Below are 22,370 nucleotides of genomic sequence, written 5' to 3' on the forward strand. Positions count from 1 at the left end.
AATAATTAGCATAATGGTTTCAAGGTGAGGTCACTTAAAATCTGATTTCCCAGTTATATATCAATGCTATTCCAGTTTTGCCTCTTCTCGGCCTTTAGGCTAAGATGACCATGAGGTCAGGTGTAATGCCTGGATCTGGTATGTCTCTCTTATGGGGACCATGAATTGGATTAAATTTGAATTGTTTTTTGGAGCAAGCAAAGAGCTGGATTCGGGGTTTGCCCCTGTCCACACTCTGAGCTCTGGCTTTGCAACTCTGATAAAGTATTAAAAATAAATTTAAAAAATAAAGCTCTGCTCTGGGAATCTATTTCTTTGTACATTTCCTCAACAAAATTCATCATGTAGGATATTCAAGTAAGGTGCATACAAGTGGAGCGAAATACAGCTGTAAATAGAGCTGATATCAATTTAAAAACAATTTAAATGAAACAAAAATAAGGGTATGATAGTATGGGGGTTATGCTACTGAACTAGTAATACAGAGGCCTGGTCAAATCATCCAGAGAATGCAAGTCACACCCCACAATGGTAGTTTGCGAATTTGGGTTTGAAACTGTCAGATTGTCTTAAAAACAGTTCTCTAATGCCCTTTTGAGGAGGGAAACCTGCCATCCTTCCTCAATCTTGACATGCATGCACATGGCACTGAATTTCTGGCATTAATGAAGATTAAGATTGAGGGGAGGTAGAGGGAGGAAAGAATGCGATATTTTCAATTCAAAGTAGCATGCCCTGAAAAAGATTTTAAAATTGACTGTTGGTTCATCTTTTCTGAAAAGTAAAATTCAATTTATTCTGAGGTTTGAAATAGCATTGGTATATAATTGGCAAATCAAATTCTGCAAATGACTGCTTTAACAACTGTAATGTGATTATACTGTGTACCATCTCCTCCCCACAAGTTACCAAACCTGGCAATTTAACCAAAGAACACCACCATTTTGGTTTCAATTCTATTTTTATAAAATAGCAATTGCCACCTATAGAACATAGAACATTACAGCGCAGTACGGCCCTTCGGCCCTCGATGTTGCGCCGACCTGTGAAACCACTCACTACACTACACTAGCCCATCTACACTATTCCCTTATCGTCCATATGTCTATCCAATGACCATTTGCAGGCAGGGCATTCCACGCCCTTACTACTCTCTAAGTAAAGAACCTACCTCTGACATCTGTCTTATACCTATCTCCCCTAGTCACTGAAATAATGAATCATACTGAGGATCTACAGTAACGTTAATGCTGGAAAGATTTCTGGAAAACTGTCCTTCACATTCCATTTTGCATTGGTATACTTGATATTTGATAACAGTTACAATCACCACAAAATAAAAACGCTAAATACTGAATAGGCTTCACTATTCCATAATCCATGGCCGGGATTCTCCGAAATCCCGGGCAAGTGTTGACGCCGGAGTGAACACCGGAGTAGTGTCCGCCGGGTCATCAGACCTCCTGGTCCAGCTATTCAGCGGTTCGACTCAGGGGGCTAGCACGGCGCCGGAGTGCTGTGCGCTGCTCTGGCGCCGAAAGGCAGCACTGCATGGCCGGCGCGGATCTGCGCATGCGTGCGACGGCTGTCTCCGCGCCGGCGCATGCACGTGGTTGCCGTCTCCGCGCCGGCGCGAAACATGTCGGAGACCTACAGCGGGCCCGCACGGAAGGAGGTAGGCCTCCCCCACAGATCGCGGGCGCCTGCCAATTGGAAGCCCCCGATCGCAGGACTGGACGCCATGGAGGCCCACCCCCGCCCCACGGAGTCAGATCCCCCCGCACCCCCACCAGGACGTCCACCGCGAGCGCGGGTCCGAGCTCCAGCCGGGTGGTACCAGGTTGGAACCACGCCAGTGGGACTCGGCGGGGGTTCGGCCAGTTGCCCGTAGAGAATCGCCATGGTGACTGCGCAGGCGTGATTGGCGCCTATTCTCCGGTCGCCGGAGAATCGGGTCCCAGCGTCGGAGCAGTGTGGCGGGAATTTCCCGCGTCCCCGGCGACTCTCCAACCTGGCGCGGGCTCGGAGAATCCCGCCCCATAACCTTTATAGTGACCGGGCAGCATAGCGGTTAGCACTGCTCCCTCACGCCGCCAAGGACCCGGGTTCGATCCCAGCCCAGGGTCACTCTCCGTGTGGAGTTTGCACATTCTCCTCGTGTCTGCGTGGGTCTCAGCCCCACAACTCAAAAGATGTGCATAATAGGTAGATTGGCCATGCTAAATTGACCCTTAATTGAAAAAAAAAATTGAGAAATTATTTTTTTATTTTTTAAAAAGACTTTTATTGTAACAATGCACACATGCATATTATATTCATATGATCTTTGAAATAGGAATCTTTACTGATATTTTGCTTTATTGTTTTAATTGGGGTTCCAAATGATAATGAATTAAAAATCCAATTTTGAGGTCATGGTGACGGGGTTAGCACTCACCCCGTCACCATGCTAACCCCGTCACCATGACCTCAAAATTGGATTTTTAATTCATCGCTTAAAAAGGTTCCAATTTTATTCTGTCGCTTTTACACTTGTACTTTCTTCCCGTTTATTAACCTGCCATAGAATCAGCAGTTGCAAATAAATAGGTCAAATTGTTCCTATACCAATAATGGATTCTTAAAAAACTTAATACTACTAACTCCCTGAAAAATAATTTTCAACTTGGTAAAGCAACAAAAATTATCTGAATAAACTACAACATAAGACACCCTTACTCGGGCTCTAAGAAAAGGATGTAAATGGAACAAAGTGAAATTAAAAATCAGGTCTCTCAATCAGTAGTTTCCCTGACTTACTGATTAAACCACATACTCTGCAAAGGAATGAACCTCTTCTCTTCTGTCCTGTTCCTCCGAGGAACATAGCCACAGGAGTCAGCCATTCGGCCCGATGAGCCTACTACACCATGCAAATAGAGCACGGCTGATCATCTACCTCAACACTGTCCCAAGCTACCCCACATGCCTTGCTGTCTTCAGTGTCCAGAAATCTGTTAATTTGTGCCTTGAACATGCCCAATGATTGAGCTTCCACAGCCCTCTGTGGTACAGAATTCCAAAGATTCACCACCCTTTGAGTGAAGGAATACCTCCTCATCTCAATCATATTCTGAGACGGTGTTCCCTGGTTCACCTCTCACATTCCATTTCTTTCTTTCACTCCATTCGTCTGAGCTGTTGCACTGAGTTTACACAGTATCTATGAGCATGAGGATACACAATCAGGAAGGAAATTCTCACTGCAGGCCATTAATAAATTAGGCCAATTAAAACGCTCCAAAAATAATCAGCATCATGTCAGGTAAATTTCTATCCATTTAGATGCAGCAGAAGGTATTTATTTTAAGTGACTTAAGACATGCTGGCCAGAATCTCGAACTATTGATTTTTTTTTTAATGTCCAAATTCACAAAAGGCCTGAAAATTGCCAAAAATGGGAATTTGCAAACAAATAATACGAATAAAATATCTCCTAATAGTGTAATAAGCGGTATCGACTTTGAAAATCTTCTATGAATTCAGTCTGGCGATCTCAATCCTAAATCTGTTGGGCACTAGATCACCGCATAAACTTAAAAGTTAGGAATCTCACAGTATCAACCAACTAGAATGTAGGCACTGGAAATATTATAACGTTCTTCTGAGATTGAAGGTTCTTGGCCAGAGCTGCCAGAGGTTTGCTCTGCATCTGGCGAAGCCACATCTCTTCTCGGAATATACAGGCACAAGATGTTGAATTCGGCAGCATTTTCTCCATCCAAAAAGTATATTTATTCAAGATGTTTCAAGAATGAAGCAAGGACATAAGTGTTAAAAAGGTTATACGGGAATATAATCTTTAGGCATTTTGAATGCAGAGGTAAACATATACAGGAAGGCAAAGAAACAGAATTGTTTCTGGACAGAAAGTCAACAAAGTCTCAAGAGACCACTGAAGCTAAAGGAAATGCGTAGATTGAACACAAAAAATAATGAACAAGACAGATCTCACCTGCCCGAGATAACCTCTGGAGCTGCATAGTTTGGTGAACCACAGCTGGTGCGTAAAAACTCCCCATCAGCCATCATGTTAGACAGCCCTACAATGAAAAAAGGTTACATTAGAGGGTGTGATCCATGCATCAGTTGAGTCATTTAGATTTATCTTTTATCTATTCATACTCCTTCAAAATGTATGGTGATCATGAATTCTTCATAATTAATGTTTAAAAAGTCAGTTGTAACTGAAAATGCAAATAGTGTTTGTCACCTGTTTACACCTATTTATCACTTTTGCATTTTTTCTTTTTCTGCCCCCACCATATCTCAAATATAAAATCTCCCAGTAATGAAAAAGGTAGTTAAAATGTCTAAAAAATATTTCCTTTACCCTTTAGACTCTCAACAACTTTTTCCAACTAAATCGTTCATTATTTACACATCAAAGCAGAAGCATTATTTCCATTCTTAGGTGCCAACACTCAATTTCGGAAAACATTTACTTACGTAGTGATAACCATACTTTTTTCCCTCTCCACACTTTATAATGAAGCCATCATCCTTCTTTAATTTCCTCCCACTATCTCCGAATGTCCTCTCAACTAGGTTATTCCCAGGAAAATCATTCGTTAATAAAATTAACTTTGTCCATCTATTTAAGTTAGATTTAACTGGGTGTTAATATACCTGAGCAGAGCACATAATTAATGTTCAATTAAGCAAATAAAAATTGTCAAAAAAGATTTACAACAAATTTGCCCAATGTATTCCACCCGAGTATACCCAGGACTATCCTAAGCCATAAATTAGTTACTCAATCCCAAACTCAACTCTGCTGTACTCCAGAAAGGAAGTGATAAGTGTAGCCATCTGGGTGGCCACGTCCCGATTACAAAATGGACACTTGCAAAGAATGCAGGGAAAATTGGACACTGCTAAGAAACAAGCAGGTGCAAGCTCTGTCTGTTGATTAGAACCTTAAACACTCAGACAGGACAGAAACTACCAAATGATTTACATACTAATGAGCCATCTCCGGGGACAAATGGGAAACATTTAGATACACAATGTTAGGACAGACTCCCCGGCGCCAGAAGAAGCTAAGACAAAGCTGACTGACAGTCACCAGGACACGCCCAACTATCATGGAACCACCTCTCTATTGGAGGAAAATCGATACCGATAATTGGGAAAGACCCAATTAGTTGAGGCCAAGTTCAAGGCCCGCCCAAAAGTGCACAAAGCCCTTTTGAGTATAAAAGGTATCCCCCAAGGGAGAACGCCCTCCTTTGGCTTTGGCTCTCAGCAAAGAGAGAGACCAGCCTAGCAGCTACAGCAGACCAAGTAAGTTCCAAGTCAATGCACGCTACGAGATAGACGTTCCTAGTTGCTACCCTGTAAACAGCTCAACCCAGCAGCCTCAGAACCGAACAACGGCCATTGTTCCTCTGACTGAGTGGGCGCCCAAAGCTAAGTATAGGCATTAGTAATAGTGGTAGTTAAGTTTGTAGAGTTTATGCAGGAGTAGATTTGACTGTGTGTAAATAAATGAGCATTGCTTTTGAACTTACTAAGTGGTGTATCGAGTCATTGATCAGTATTCGGTTCTGAACCTTGTGGTGAGGAATTGAACAAACAAATGTGATATAAAATAGTTAGTTCAAATATTAGTTACAATAATGTAGATGTGAGCCAGTCTGATAGTCGTGAGTTCACAAGCAAAGGACAAAGGGATTCAGAAAGCATGGCAAGTAGGGGGAAAAGGATGCTGGGTAACAAGAGGCCCAGGGTTAAGGAATGCGAAGTGTGCCAATCAGGATATATGGCCAGGTCAGGAGGTGTATAGGATGACCTATGGGAATCTTGTATGTGAAACTTGATGCCATTTGAATGAGATTTGTAAAGATTTCTTTGTCTCCGATAGCACTCGGTTCTGGAGCTCCAGGAGACCGCTTGTGTGTTCTGAATCTCTGTGGAGCGAGTCAGCCTTGCAAGTTGGTTAAAAATAAATAATACTATACCTACAAATCCATCTCGAGTTTTATTGAGGTCAGACTGACGGGTAAAGAATTCAATATTGTCAGTGGCGGTGTCGAAAGATACCCGGCGACTCTTGAGTAAACATGATTAACTAGAGCCAAATTAAGAACCAACCAAAAGTTAGCAACATAAGGAAAATCAAATAAAGAAAAGCCTAGCCACTACTTTTAATAGCTGGTTCAAGAATGGCAGCGTTGAGCAGCACGGTGGCACAGTGGTTAGCACTGCTGCCTAACGTTGACGAGGACCCGGATTCGATCTCCGGTAAACCCGAGAGATTTTGTTGCAAAAAACTGTTGGGAGTTTTGTAGGCCGGAAATTAGATTAAGCCGTACCCGTGTTTACATCACCGCTTTATCACCCCCTGTTCCAAATTCAGTAGAGATCCTAGTAGAGAAAATGGCAATGAAGGCAATGGAACGCCTTATGAACCCCCTGGAATTCGAGGTCGCAGCGACCAGTAGAGTACGACAGTGTCCCGTTTGGGAAGAAGAGATCAGAAAATATCTCAAAGGGAAAGGATGGCCCCTTTGGAGTGAATTCTGTGATAATGAGGAAACAGGACCCGGGAGTATAGGACATACTTGGTGGGAGAACCTGTCAGAGATCCACAAGAAGAGCTTAGGAAAGGCTCGCAAGCCGATGGCAATCGTGTCCTGTTTGGCACAATTGCGAGGCACAGAGGAAGTCGTTAGGACGCTCCGTAGAGAGATAGAGGAGACAGAACCAGTGAGGTAGACGTGAGTGAGGTAGAGAAAGAGAATCGAGATCTGAAAGAGCAGTTAGCAGCAAGGGACAGAGAGGTGGATGATGCCAAGTTGGCACATCAGTCTTGTCTCGCGCATTTGAACAGCTTTCAGACGCAATACGATAAGGCCTGCCAGGACAAGCAACGTGCGGTCTTGGTAAGACAAGAAACAGAACAGCAAGTTGAGAAATTGCCGAAGCGGTGCAATATTTTAAAAGCAGCCCTACGAGCACTCCATACTTCCACAACGGAACAAAGGCAGAGTTCTGTAGACCATGTAAAGTGCCGGAAGCAAATTGCAGAATTGCAATCTCTACTGTCTGTGCAAAATGGCTTTCAGCGTATATTCGGACCCCAATTAGATCAAGAAAACGGCCCCAATTGGCAGGAATTGAATGAGACTGCGCATAGATACGTACATGGGACATGTACGCAGGAAAAACCCCAGAAAAGGAAAGCGCCCCAATCCCCAACCGAACAGGCAGAACACACCCCCATGAATCCTGTGACCACACATCGCAGGGCCGCAGGAGAAGGAGAAGCATACTTCCTTTACACAACCCCGTTAACCGTGACCCGATTACGGGACGTGTGGAAAAATTACACCGTTATTTCCCACATCTGACCCCCATCAATTCTTCACGAAAGTCAGACAACAGGCAACCATGTACGGCCTGGACGAAAAGGAGCAAGTGAAGCTCACAGTTTTAAGCCTCGACCCTTCAGTTGTGGCAGCCCTTCCCGACCCACAGAATGTAGGAGGAGGCAGACTCCAAGAGAAGCACACAGCGATCCTTGATGCGATCGGCTTTAACAGAGGAGACCCTGTAGAAGGCCTAAATAAGTGTAGGCAAAAGAAGACAGAGCACCCCACAACGTTTGTTGGACGTTTGTGGATTCACTTTACCGCAGTTTTTGGAGAGTTAGCCCGCGCCCATTTGTCCCCAGATAATATGGCCAAATGGACCCGAATTCTAGTCTCACACGCCACAGAAGCAGGACGAAAGGCTTGCGCAAATTATGACCCCTCAGATGAGGCCCACAATGAAAAATGGGTTTTGAAGAGATTGTCCCGCGCTTGGGAGCAATCAATTGCAGGCAAAACCGCATTTACAACACCCAATGAAGAGCAGGTAGAAATGAACCCAGTTAAGGCACACCAGAACCCCGCATGGGTAAATGAGGGCAGGAACAGCCAACCCCAGCCCAAAGCTCAGGAATGTTATAATTGTGAACAGCTAGGTCACTTTGCACGAGAGTGCAACGCGCCCCAGAAGCAGCAGAGAAACCAACAGACGGGCACTCTAAACAATAGGGCAAAGCCGATCCATTGCGTTAGCGCCCGTTCAGAGAGTACAGACATGAACGGCACCGACTGACGGTATTCGGGCTCCCCAACTTGGGTCTGCAACACCCTTTGGGACAAGTCCGGTAGACCGGTAGTAGCAGGCAAATTTCGGGGACAACCCGTGGAATTTCTTTGGGACACAGGAGGGTCCCGCACCACACTAAATTCCTCCACGATGTTCCAGCGAGACACGTGGCCCACAACAGACACCATTACACTCAGTGGCTTTACAGGCCATTTACAACAGGGACACATCACAGCCCCTATAGCAATACAGATAGGGAACATCGCAACCAAGCACCCCGTAGTTATAGTTGATCTGCCCCAGACAGCATAACATATCCTTGGAATCGATTTCATGAGCTCCCATAACCTTTCTTTCGACCCAGTGAACAAGTGTGCATGGAAAATGGCAACGGCAGCACAAGCCCGGCCACGCTCACAGTAGGAGAGTACGCAAACATGATTAGCTCAGTAGGAGACTTCTGATTCGACCCTCGAGCCATTAGTTCAGACAAACAGGTTAGGGCAGTCCTGCAGGAATATAAAGCAGCATTTGCACAGCACAAGCACGACTGTGGCAGTTTGACTGGATTTGTGAACTTTACAGGTCCCAACCCTAAACCCCAGAAGCAGTACGGATTTCCCCAGGAAGCAGAGGGCGAAATCTCCAAAGTAATCGAGAGTTTGTTGGATCAAGGCGTACTCAGATCAGTAGCCTCCACAAACAACGCACCGAATTGGCCCATCAGGAAACCGGATGGATCATGGCGACTGACCATTGATTACCGGGAACTGAACAAAGTAACCCCAGCAGCAGCCCCCACCGTAGCCACGAGTCCTGAGACCATGCTCAAACAGGGACTCCAGTCAAAATTTGTTTCGGTTTTGGACATTAGTAATGGCTTTTGGTCCATTCCATTGGCTAAAGCGTGCAGTACAAATTCGCCTTTACATTCCAAGGGCAACAATACACGTGGACGTGCCTTCCACAACGCCACCTCCATTTTCCACCGACAGCTGGCAAATGGTTTAGCAAACTTTTCCCGCCCCGATTGTCTGGTTCACTATGTAGATTACTGGTTACTACAGACAGATACAAAGGGAGAGCACATTTCCCTTCTCGCCGAACTCCTAGCACTCCTAAAAGAAATTGGTTGTAAAGTCAGCCCCAAGGCAGCCCAGATTCTGAAAGAAAAAGTGATTTATTTGGAAACAGTGATCACTCATGGTAAGCGCGAGATCGAGCACAAGAGAATTCACTCGATCGTCAAATTGCCCCTTCCCCACAATGTCTCAGCCCTCCGGTCATTTTTGGGACTAGTTGGTTACTGTTGAAACCATATTGACGGTTTCGCCACTAAAGCAGCACCCCTTTCCAAACTTCTCAAGAAGCAGGCACCTTGGGAATGGCTTTCACAGCATACAGATGCCGTGGATGCTTTAAAAAGACTACTCAGCACAGCCCCCTCACTACAGGTCCCAGATCCACATTCCCCGTACGCTATAGAAGTAGCAAGCACCGACCGAACCCTTTCGGTCGTGCTCCTCTAGGAACGCCACGACCAGTTACGCCCCGTAGCATACGCTTCATGCATGTCAGCCCCCGTAGAGCACGGATTTTCTGCCTGTGAATGGCACCTGCTCGCAGGTTTTTGGGCAGTACAATCCTTCGCCTACATTACAGGACTCAACCCCATCACCATCCTCACAGAACACACACCGACACAGCTATTGTTAGACGGCCGACTTAAAGATGGCACAGTCAGCCAAATTCGTGCAGCCTGTTGGACCCTTCTTTTACAGGGACAGGACATCACGGTAAAGAGAACCAAAACCCACACATTCCTTGCCGATAATCTGCAGTATGCAGGCACCCCTCACGAATGTGAGATCATCACCACTAAACACAACACAGGCCCATTTATTCCCAAAACACCCCCCAGGAAAACAGGTAGTACACCCCAGAGACCCCAGCCCACAGACATGTGCGCACCCCTAAGGATTTATGTGGATGGCTCATCCACAGTGTTAAACGGAGAGAGAATTACCGGTTACGGTATATATGTGGAGGACGCACAGGGACGCGCCCTAGATGAAATTCTTGAAGTTGCCAGGACACCTGGGCTCACAGGCAGCAGAGCTGGCAGCACTTGCGTATATTGTAGACCACCCAGACTCGTTCCCGACCCCAGCAGACATCTATTCAGACAGCTTGTATGTCTGCAATAGTTTGACAGAGTTCCTACCACTCTGGGAAACAAGAGGATTTGTTTCCGCGGACGGTAAACCCCTACCCTCAGCCCCATTAGTCCGCCATATCTTAGAGACAGCAAAGGATAGGAAATACGGCATAATTAAGGTTCGCAGTCATCACCGTTCTTCCCCCCCTGGTAACGTTAAAGCAGACGCCCTAGCGAAGGCAGGCTCCAAGCATGGTTATTTCTGGAACCCCCCCGAAAGCACCCCAATACACGCAGTTCAGATCTCACAGATCAACATTCAGGATTTAGCGAAGGCCCAGAAAGAGGACGAGAAACTCAGGGAAGTTTTAAAGGGAACCTTCCCAGTCCCGGACGACAAGTTTAAAAACGCAATCACCATACACGACGGTGTGATTTTAAAGGATGGCATTTATATAGTTCCCAGCCAGGACGGGAACCAAATCATTTGCCAATTCCATGACAATCATGGATACCAAGGAATTGAACCCACCCAAGCCCACCTCAGACCGCTCTGCTGGTGGCCTGATTTAAAAACCGATGTCACACACTACGTAGAGAATTGTTTAATCTGTGCTCAGAACAATCCGGAACGATATGCTAAAAAGGCTCAACTTAGCCATACCCGCCCTGTTAATGGACCCTGGACAAGTCTCCAGATAGATTATATAGGACCCCTACCCCCATGCAGAAATGGTTACAAGTATGTGTTGGTGGTCATAGACACCTTCACAAAATGGGTGGAAGCATTTCCATCACGAACGAATACGGCCAAGACAACGGCTAAAATATTAACACACCACATCTTTACAAGATGGGGCCTCCCACGCAATATAGAGTCCGACCAAGGCTCCCATTTCACCGGACGTGTAATGAAAAACATCCTCACGATTTTCGGAATTACACAAAAGTTCCATATCGCATACCACCCCCAGTCAAGTGGTATTGTTGAATGAATGAATAAGACATTGAAAGCCACCCTCAGGAAAATGGTTCAGCAAAATAATAGTACCTGGGATTTGCTTCCATTTGCTTTGATGTTTTTAAGAAACACAGTATCTACATCCACAGGTTTCACCCCCCACACCCTCATGACCGGACGCCCCATGTAAGGCACTGAGTATTTACTAGGACTGGATTTGGCCAGCCCCGCAGTTACAGCCCTCACACATGAAAACGCGGTTACACAACTAGTACAGTACATTAAGGCAGCCCAACTCGCAGCAGCAGTGAGACTTGGAACCAGGAAGAAACAGAGCAAGGCCTGTTTCGACAAAACAGTACACGCCACTGAGTTTACAGTAGGGCAACAAGTAATGCTTTCCCTTTACAACCCCAGTTCATTCCTCTCCCCAAAATTTTCCGGACCATACTCCATTTCAGACAAAGTCAGCCCCTCAGTATACAAAATAACCTATCCCAATGGTAAGTCTGCGTGGTTTCATGGCCCCACGTCACCACTCCTTTAACGCCTCCCGGCTGTTAATGGAACAGGTTTGTCCCAGAAAATAGTTCAGAGGAACTAGTTTGTCGACAGAACCTTGTTAAAGGTACAAGTTTGTCCCAGATAATAGTTCAGAGGAATTAGTCTGTCGACAGAATCCGACTCATAGTTGCTCTCCTAATTCGAGAGGCAGCCCCCCAGGACGACCACATTCTTACCCGTTCTTGCCGGTTGCTCAGGCAGTGGAGAAACGGCATTGGGCCCCGCCCTGCCCGAGGACCCCCCCCCTCTGGTCAGCTACACTCGGGTAGAGCACATATGGCATTGATCACCGTCCTACCCGGGGATTCCACCCATTTCTTACCCGCCGCAGCCCATACACACCCCATTTTGGCTCGTTACGTTCAAAATTCTTTTGTTTGGTTTTGGCAACCCTTAGGTTGCTTCCCTATGCTATTTACATCCTCAAACACTGGGATGGTAAATCCACAGAATAGTCACACACATCCTGCTCGCAGCAGCAGACGATCATGCCCCGCCCATAGGTGACGTATTCTCACCCTCCCCCAACCACTCGAGCCCGTCCTCAGACATGACTTTAACTCCGCCCCCAGAGGCATGGCTCCGCCTCTCCCTTCCCTCAACCAGCAGCGACAGTGATAGCGATCAAGATGACAGCCACAGCACACCACGTTACGACTACACCCCTGCACCAGGCCCCACTCCCAGTAAATTTGAGCATGATTCCACAGACCCATTTGAAATCCCTTATATCAAAGCCCCTGACCCTGACGCACCGCCCGCCGATTACGGATTGAAGCATAGTAGCTCCAACCTCGACACACGATTCTGGCACCGAGACAATTCGTTCAGGCTCATCCAGAATGATGAGATGGACCCCAATTCACCCCAAGTAGCTTTAGCACAGTTACTACAGAAAGAGTTTGGCAGCCGGGAGAAGATGATGACTTAGAGTCTGACTACCACCAAACAAATCCCTTTGCGACCCTGTTCGCTACTGAGCAGTGAGGTGTCCAGATGATGCTGAAAAAGGAACTGCTGGAGAGCTACGGTGTCCTTTCTGATGGAACCTGCACCATGTTTGTTGAATGTTTGTTCGTTAGTGTTATCGTTAAGTGTTGTGTGTAAACTCGGAAAGTGTCGTGCAAACGGTTAGAGTCAGGAAATGGCGAAACAGAGCATATCGCTCTCACACCCCGGTATACAGATTTAGGTCCCCCATTTTCGGATTTCACCAGACCCCTGAACCCATTGGGACGGATTAAAGAGCATCCATTTTGTTTAATGTATTCTATGGAATAAAGAGATGTAAACCTCTGTGTCTGACTGCCAAGCCAGAGAAATTTGTGTGCTGCTATTTTGTACAGTTTAAGATGTATAGATTATTTTTGGATTGTTTGTATTTTTGGATTGTTTAAATGAGGATAGTTTATTGAGAATACTTAGAGGTTCCAGTTTTTTATTTTTCTGTAATGCATGTATTAATGTCATCGCGCCCCGTAGAATTTTTTGATAATGAATGTATTTAAAATGGTTTAGGTAAAATTGCGTTGCATAGGATAGGACAGTGTTGAGCCTAAGCATGGGTGCCCCGGGGATCAGAGGATGAAGACGCCATGATAATGTGATCCTTCACGCTTCGCGTTGAGGATCACAAGGAGGGTGTGTAGCCATCTGGGATGGCCACATCCCGATTACAAAATGGACACTTGCAAAGACTGCAGGGAAAATTGGACAATGCTAAGAAACAAGCAGGTGCAAGCTCTGTCTGTTGATTAGAACCTTAAACGCTCAGACAGGACAGAAACTACCAAATGATTTACATACTAATGAGCCATCTCCGGGGACAAATGGGAAACATTTAGATACACAACGTTAGGACAGACTCCCCGGCGCCAGAAGAAGCTAAGACAAAGCTGACTGACAGTCACCAGGACACGCCCAACTATCATGGAACCACCTCTCTATTGGAGGAAAATCGATACCGATAATTGGGAAAGACCCAATTAGTTGAGGCCAAGTTCAAGGCCCGCCCAAAAGTGCACAAAGCCCTTTTGAGTATAAAAGGTATCCCCCAAGGGAGAACGCCCTCCTTTGGCTTTGGCTCTCAGTGAAGAGACCAGCCTAGCAGCTACAGCAGACCAAGTAAGTTCCAAGTCAACGCACGCTACGGGATAGACGCTCCTAGTTGCTACCCTGTAAAAAGCTCAACCCAGCAGCCTCAGAACCAAGCAACGGCCATTGTTCCTCTGACTGAGTGGGCGCCCAAAGCAAAGTATAGGCCTTAGTAATAGTGGTAGTTTAGTTTGTAGAGTTTTTGCATGAGTAGATTTGACTGTGTGTAAATAAATGAGCATTGCTTTTGAACTTACTAACTGGTGTATCGAGTCATTGATCAGTATTCGGTTCTGAACCTTGTGGCGGTGTCGAAAGATACCTGGCGACACTTGAGCAAACATCATTAAATAGAGCCAAATTAAGAACCAACCAAAAGTTAGCAACATAAGGAAAATCAAATAAAGAAAAGCCGAGCCACTACTTTTAATAGCTGGTTCAAGAATGGCAGTGTTGAGCAGCACGGTGGTGCAGTGGTTAGCACTGCTGCCTAACGTCGACCCGGATTCGATCCCAGCCCCGGATCACTGGCCGTGTGGAGTTTGCACATTCTCTCCTTGTCTGCGTGGGTCTCACCCCCACAACCCAAAAGGATGTGCAGGGTAGGTGAATTGGCCACACTAAATTGTCCCTTAATTGGAAAAGATATAATTGGGGGCTCTAAATTAAAAAAGAGAGAATGGCATTGGTGGAGATCAACCATTCTCTGTAAGAATTAACTCTCTCGCTATAATCTGACAGTTTCAAATATCCCAATTGCATAACGCTTCATGCACAACCCATCTCCCAAATCAAAAGGCGTTATGGATCATTAAACAGGATTCAGTTCTGCTTAGCATAATATAGATTGTCACATGTTATTCTTCAAAAGAATATTCTAACAATATTACAGCAGTTATTTAAACTATCTAAAATAATCCATATATGCTGCACTGATCCTATAGAATACTAGTTCTGGAACATATTTTTCCTATCTGCAATTGAACTCTTATATTTTCTTTTGTGAGCAAAAATATTACTCCACTATAATTTTAACGCTTACGTGAAACAAATTGAGTTCTGTATTTCTGGCAGACTGAGATGCAAACTGTTCTAGTAATTCAGCTCCTCTGGAACTCTTAGCTGCAGCCTGACACATTCCTCACATACACCAAGAGTCACGTACCAAAGTCAGCTATCTTGGCATTCATTTGTGCATCAAGGAGAACATTCTCTGGCTTCAAATCACGATGAACCACCATGTGTCTGTGACAATAATCAACAGCTGAAATAATCTGCTGAAAGAGACGGCAAGCTTCTGTCTCCTCCACCTACAATAAGAACAGAACATTGGGCATGTCACAATATTACTGTAGAAGGTCCTAAATCTGTTATATTAATAAATAACCAGAACACAGGAACATCCATATGGAATTTGTAGCATGGTGGTTAAATTACTGAACTAGTAAGTTAGAGTCTGTACTGATGATCCAGTGACATGAGTTAAAATCCCACCATGGTGGCTACGGAGTTTAGATTCAATTGAATAGACAGACGATCCTAGAACAAAAAGCTAGCATCAGTAAAGGTAATTATGAAACTACAGGATTGTCAATCATAATGTCTTTTCTTTGCTTTGGGAAAGGAAATCTGATGACCGTACCCAGTTTGTCTTAAGAGATGCCAGAACCGCAGCAGTGTGGTTGACTCTTTCCTTTGAGATGGCCCAGCAAACCATTCAGTTGTACCAAGCTACTACAGCAAAATGTAATGAACTCCCCAAATGCAAGCCTTGCCTCTGATGCCTACATGAATACATTTTTTTAAATGTCACTCTGAAATCCACCTCAGAAGCACCAGTCTTCACTAAATGCCTATTGTCACTTTTGGTTCTTGGCCTGGTCTGTTGATGAGCTGAAGCATCCGCTCTCTCAATGGGGAAGGGTAGGGGAGGCCAGAAAAAACAGGAGGGCTAGGCTTCCCTATAGAACTGTACCTCTTACAGGATATTCAAGAACTGAGCATCAATAACACTGGTTGGTTTGTCGCTAATTGCGGCACAAACAGCGGCAGTTAAAACATGACACCACAGAAATTAAATAAAAGGTGTGGAGGAGTACATGTATATTCAACAATTGGCTTCTGAACCTATGGATGCTAAATTAAAGGATTCAAAATAATAATGCAAAAAACAAGAAAGAAAAGTTTTTACTTAGTCACGTGAAGGTCAATCTCCCATTAGATCAAATAGCTGTGCAGTATAGCTTACCCTTCCATGTTTACAGATGTAATCAAAAAGCTCACCACCTGGCACATACTCCATCACCATGAAGAAGTCTGTTGGAGTGCTGATCACCTGGTACCTGGTAAAGAATAGCATCGTAATTATGGCACTAGTAAATTGTCCCACAATGTACAGATTACACAAACTGGGAATATTCTCTTTAGAGCAAAGAGATTAACGGGAAATTTAACAAGCTATGAAAATTGAGACATTTTGAAAGAATAAAGAAGGAGAAATTGTTTCCAGCAGGTGAACCTGTAATCAGTGGACAGATCAAGGTAAGTGGAGAAAATTATATTTTTTTCTCAAACAGCAAAGTGTTATGATCTGGAATACAGTGTCTGAAAGGCTAGTGGAAGCAAATTAAATAACAAATGAAAGTAAATATATACTTGCTATCACAGAGAAGTTAGTGTTTAGCACAGATGCATTTAAGGAGAAGCCAAGAAACAAAAGGGTATGTTGATAGGGTGAAATGCGAGGAGGTGCTTGTGAAGTATGAACACCGGACAGACCTATTGGGCTAAATATTCCTGTGCTGTAAATATTCCATAATATTACATAATAGCAAACATGTGTAGGGTCATGGGGAAAGAATAGGGAGTTGAACAAATTGGATAGCTCTTTCAAAGAGCTGGCACAAGCACTGTGATTCAAATGGTCTATTTATGTGCTGTAAGATTCTGTGAATTAGTACTGATTTAACTCTTTTGTGAGGTTACCTTGATACTTGAAAATGGAATGTCAGACAATGGGGACAGTTTTGCAATATGTGATCAAACCTTTAATTAAATTTAACAAACCAAGCAACAAGTGTTACTGTTGACACCTTTAGCATGATACCTCAGCAAGAAAATTAGATTGAAGAGAGCCTGGGGTAAAGCAAAAAGACAACAATTCCCGTTTTTCCACTTACCCATTAAGTATATGCACCACAAAACAGGCAGACAGAAAAATGGGTTGTTCACAAGATTATATGATGCACAGACCAAGGTACAGAACTGATCTTTACCAGAAGTTGATATACTATAATTTAATGCAAGTTTCTTAAAATAATTGTTTCTATGTGTTGCAATGGGTTTGAAATAAATCTCTATTGTAGCACTGATTTTCTTTCCTTTAAATATCAAACCACTAATCTTTCGCTCAATCAGGTGTTCAAACTATTTTCCTTAGTTTTCCAATATTTGAGGTCAAGCTAATGGTCCTGTACTTGCAAGATATAGTCTGTCACACTTAATGGATATGTCTCTTGGAACCTCCCTTGTGTTAACTGAAGACCTTGAAATAGCTGTTTGTGCATCACACGTTAGCTCTAAAGTCTAAATATCCTGGGACACAGCACATCTGTCTCAAGGGATTTATTTGCTGCTTCCCAACCCATTCAAACCTCGGCTTCAAAGTTTTGGAGCACACATTTCTATTTTATTTGATGTTACTTGACATGTTTTTTGTGTCCCTCCAGAAAAAAAAAAACTGGTCAGCATCATTCTGTGTCTAACTCCACTTTGATCATTCTTGACTATCTGGTGTAACACATATTGTGGAGTAATATTTTGAATCTTCTGGTATGCTCCTTTTCAATTCTCTCTGGGCATCCCAATCTCTTTCTTGACTGGCTTCTGTAGATCTTCGAGGAATTCCTGGAGGAATTCTTCGAGACAGGATCTACTCCCATTTGGTAATTCTTCGAGACAGGATCTACTCCCATTTGGAAGCAAATGGACGTATTAGTGAGAGGCAGCATGGTTTTGTGAAGGGGACGTCGTGTCTCACTAACTTGATAAGAGTTTTTCGAGGAGGTCACTAAGATGATGGATGCAGGTAGGGCAGTGGATGTTGTCTATATGGACTTCAGTAAAGCCTTTGACAAGGTCCCTCATGGTAGACTAGTACAAAAGGTGAAGTCACACGGGATCAGGGGTGAGCTGGCAAGGTGGATACAGAACTGGCTAGGCCATAGAAGGCAGAGAGTAGCAATGGAAGGATGCTTTTCTAATTGGAGGGCTGTGACCAGTGGTGTTCCACAGGGATCAGTGCTGGGACCTTTGCTCTTTGTAGTATATATAAATGATTTGGAGGAAAATGTAACTGGTCTGATTAGTAAGTTTGCAGACGACACAAAGGTTGGTGGAATTGCGGATAGCGATGAGGACTGTCGGAGGATACAGCAGGATTTAGATTGTTTGGAGACTTGGGCGGAGAGATGGCAGATGGAGTTTAATCCGGACAAATGTGAGGTAATGCATTTTGGAAGGTCAAATGCAGGTAGGGAATATACGGTGAATGGTAGAACCCTCAAGAGTATTGAAAGTCAAAGAGATCTAGGAGTACAGGTCCACAGGTCATTGAAAAGGGCAACACAGGTGGAGAAGGTAGTCAAGAAGGCATACGGCATGCTTGCCTTCATTGGCCGGGGCATCGAGTATAAGAATTGGCAAGTCATGTTGCAGCTGTATAGAACCTTAGTTAGGCCACACTTGGAGTATAGTGTTCAATTCTGGTCGCCACACTACCAGAAGGATGTGGAGGCTTTAGAGAGGGTGCAGAAGAGATTTACCAGAATGTTGCCTGGTATGGAGGGCATTAGCTATGAGGAGCGGTTGAATAAACTCGGTTTGTTCTCACTGGAACGAAGGAGGTTGAGGGGAGACCTGATAGAGGTATACAAAATTATGAGGGGCATAGACAGAGTGGATAGTCAGAGGCTTTTCCCCAGGGTAGAGGGGTCAATTACTATGGGGCATAGGTTTAAGGTGAGAGGGGCAAGGTTTAGAGTAGATGTACGAGGCAAGTTTTTTACGCAGAGGGTAGTGGGTGCCTGGAACTCGCTACCGGAGGAGGTGGTGGAAGCAGGGACGATAGTGACATTTAAGGGGCATCTTGACAAATACATGAATAGGATGGGGATAGAGGGATACGGACCCAGGAAGTGTAGAAGATTGTAGTTTAGTCTGGCAGCATGGTCGGCACGGGCTTGGAGGGCCGAAGGGCCTGTTCCTGTGCTGTACATTTCTTTGTTCTTTGTTATCCCATTAGTCACTCTCACTAAGCTTTCGGACACTTCTCCTGTAATCTCCCTCTTATTTTACTGTTCATGTATTTTCAGCGATTTTCCATTTACTGCACTGGGATTTGGGATTTAAGAAAATACATTAATATTTATTATATAATTAATATGTGTTCAGAAATGTATCTATAGGCAGAATGTTTCAGATGGCGAGGTTACCTACCCTGCCACCGAAGAACATTGATGGAGAAAGTAACCCCATGATTATGGCAGCCCCACGTCAGGAAAGACCCACCTCAAAGAACTGCCAGCTCTCAGGATCTGGCAGCAAGGACAGGAGGGGTTGGCTTGGGAAAGTGGGGCAAGGAGGGGAGACTGGGGATTAGGATGGCAAAGCCTGGAGGAATGAAGCAACCCTGGGGGAAGGGTGGAGGCAACCGATCTGGAAAAGAATGAGTGATGGAGGCCTCCCTCCTTTTCTACCCTACGCCCAAGCAGGGTAAACTGTCAGACTATCCCCTGGGGAGGTACGTAGTCCTTAAAGGCCTAAACTGGAACAAGAGTAATCTGCCTGGCCTCGCCTGCCTGTTCAAGTCGCGAACAGGTCACGGAAGGCTGGGTGGGTAAATAGGCAACTGGAAGGCTGCCAGTGGAATTTTATGTGTCCCCCTCCCACCCCACCCTACTATAGCCAACGGGGAATGAAAAAACTCATTTAGCTCATGTAGATATCACCATGATATTGCAACTATGGTTAGTCATGTACATCCAATTGAATTGTAACAATTTTTCCCTCCTGCCGGTTAATTCCAAAAAATGTTAGTTACTGAACAGTGATCAGCAAGCCCATATCTTCCTTACCTTCCCTGGTTATCCTTTTTATTGTACAGCTAATAGACAATTACATCATACCTCCTCCGTGACCTTCACTTTTGGTTCCTTTAACTTATATCAGCTCAGCAATCCAGAGTGGGCCTATCAAAAGTTGTTCTTAAATGTACAGAAAATGTAAACATATAGTCGACAAACAATTGTATCTACCGGAAGATCAGATCTACACATGGTTACCAAAAACAACAACAATCAGTACCAGCTAGGGACATTTTGGCCAAATGTTGACATCTTACACATACTGGTTGTCTAATACCTCTTCATTTTAAAAAAATCCACTTGAACATGAAATGGAATCAAAATATAGCTTTACTAACAAATCTGGTGGGAAGAGAGCAGAGAATAATCAAGGCCAGCATCTCACAAATTATAATTTATGGACAAAAACACAAAATGGATAGTTAGTGGAAGATTAAGGGACTTTTATAAGCAATTTCATATGATTCCACAAGGGACTCCTATCTAAAATTCTAATTGGACACAGTCTTACGTCATGCTCAAGCAAATAGCCAAGAGGAAGGAGCGACTTTGGTACCGGAGGTGGTGGTGTCCATGGACGCGGAGAAAGCATTTGATCGGGTGAAGTACTTGTTCGAAGTTTTGGGAAGGTTTGGGTTTGGGCCGAGATTTGTGGCATGGGTGCGGTTGCTGTATGTGGCACCAAGAGCAAAGGTGAGGACGAATGATATGAGCTCATGAAGCTTTGTCTTACAGAGGTACGAGGCAGGGGTGCCCGCTGTCACCGCTGCTGTTTGCGCTGGCCATAGAGCCATTGGCGATGGCTCTCAGTGGGTCGGCAGAGTGGCAGGGGATAATGAGGGGACAGAGGGAGCATCGGGTGTCGCTCTATGCCGATGACCTTTTGCTGTATGTTTCGGATTCGTTGGAGAGGGGACAGAGGGAGCATCGGGTGTCGCTCTATGCCGATGACCTTTTGCTGTATGTTTCGGATTCGTTGGAGAGTATGGGAAGGATTATGGGCCTGTTGGGGAGGTCTGCAGGGTTCTCGGGATACAAGCTGAATGTAGGGAAAAGCGAGGTATTCTTGGTGAATGAGCTGGCACAGCGGGCTAATTTCGGGGGGATGCCATTTACGGTAGCGAGGGATAGGTTTAGGTACTTGGGGATTCAGGTAGCGAGGGAATGGACGGGGCTCCATAAGTGGGACTTAACAAAGCTGGTGGAGGAGGCCAGGGAGGATCTTAAGAGGTGAGATACTCTGCACTTAATGTTGGCGGGGAGGGTCCAAGTGGTGAAAATTAATATTCTGCCAAGGTTCTTGTTTATCTTTCAGGCTCTCCCGATCTTTATACCAAAGGCCTTTTTTCAGAAAGTGGACGCAATCATCTCTGACTTTGTATGGGCGGGGAAGGTGTCGAGGATGGGGAGGACCCTGCTACATAGGCAGAGGCAGCAGGGGGAGTTGGCGTTGCCAAACTTGCTTCATTATTATTGGGCAGCGAATGTGGACAAGGTGCGGCGGTGGTGGAAAGGAGATGGGGTAGAGTGGGTTAGGATGGGGGAGGAATCTTGTAAGGGTATAGTTTGAGGGCTATGGTGCGGCAGCATTTCCAATGGCTCCGAGTACGTATTCAGGGAGCCCAGTGGTGCAGTCCACGGTGAAGATTATGGAATCAGCTGAGGAGGCATTTTAGGGTGTAAGGGATGTCGGTGGTAACGCCGCTGTGCGAGAATCATGGGTTTGAGCCGGGGGGGATGGCTAGTGTATACAGGAGGTGGAGGGAAGTGGGGCTGGTCAAGGGGAGGGATTTGTATTTGGAGGAAGGGTTCGTCAGTCTAGAGGAGCTAAGGGAGAGGGGAGAGCTGCTGAGGGGTAGTGAGTTCAGGTATCTACAGGTAATTGGTAGATGTTGAGTCTGGAGAAGGGTGTGTAGATAGCCTGGGTCACATTGAGATCCAAAAAGAAGAGGTGTTGGGTGTCTTAAAAAATATTAAGGTAGATAAGTCCCCAGGGCCTGATGGGATCTACCTCAGAATACTGAAGGAGGCTGGAAAGGAAATTGCTGAGGCCCTGACAGAAATCTTTGGATCCTCGCTGTCTTCAGGGGATGTCCCGGAGGACTGGAGAATAGCCAATGTTGTTCCTCTGTTTAAGAAGGGTAGCAAGGATAATCCCGGGAACTACAGGCCGGTGAGCCTTACTTCAGTGGTAGGGAAATTACTGGAGAGAATTCTTCGAGACAGGATCTACTCCCATTTGGAAGCAAATGGACGTATTAGTGAGAGGCAGCACAGTTTTGTGAAGGGGAGGTCGTGTCTCACTAAC

The 22,370-nt window shown here is 45.0% G+C and overlaps 1 protein-coding gene across 1 annotated transcript in view; it reads right to left on the bottom strand.

The window, feature by feature from the left end:
• The window catches only part of prkaa2 (protein kinase, AMP-activated, alpha 2 catalytic subunit), a 55,450-nt gene that overhangs the window by 17,747 nt on the left and 15,333 nt on the right, over positions 1–22,370 (bottom strand). Inside the window, exons 3-5 of the mRNA XM_072511015.1 lie at positions 16,168–16,261; positions 15,085–15,229; positions 3,995–4,082 (exon numbers count right to left, since the gene is read on the bottom strand). Of these exons, the coding sequence (XP_072367116.1) occupies positions 3,995–4,082; positions 15,085–15,229; positions 16,168–16,261 (327 nt within the window). The remainder of the gene's footprint in view (positions 1–3,994; positions 4,083–15,084; positions 15,230–16,167; positions 16,262–22,370) is intronic.

This window comes from Scyliorhinus torazame, chromosome 7, assembly GCF_047496885.1.
Source record: "Scyliorhinus torazame isolate Kashiwa2021f chromosome 7, sScyTor2.1, whole genome shotgun sequence".
Taxonomy (NCBI): Eukaryota; Metazoa; Chordata; class Chondrichthyes; order Carcharhiniformes; family Scyliorhinidae; genus Scyliorhinus; species Scyliorhinus torazame.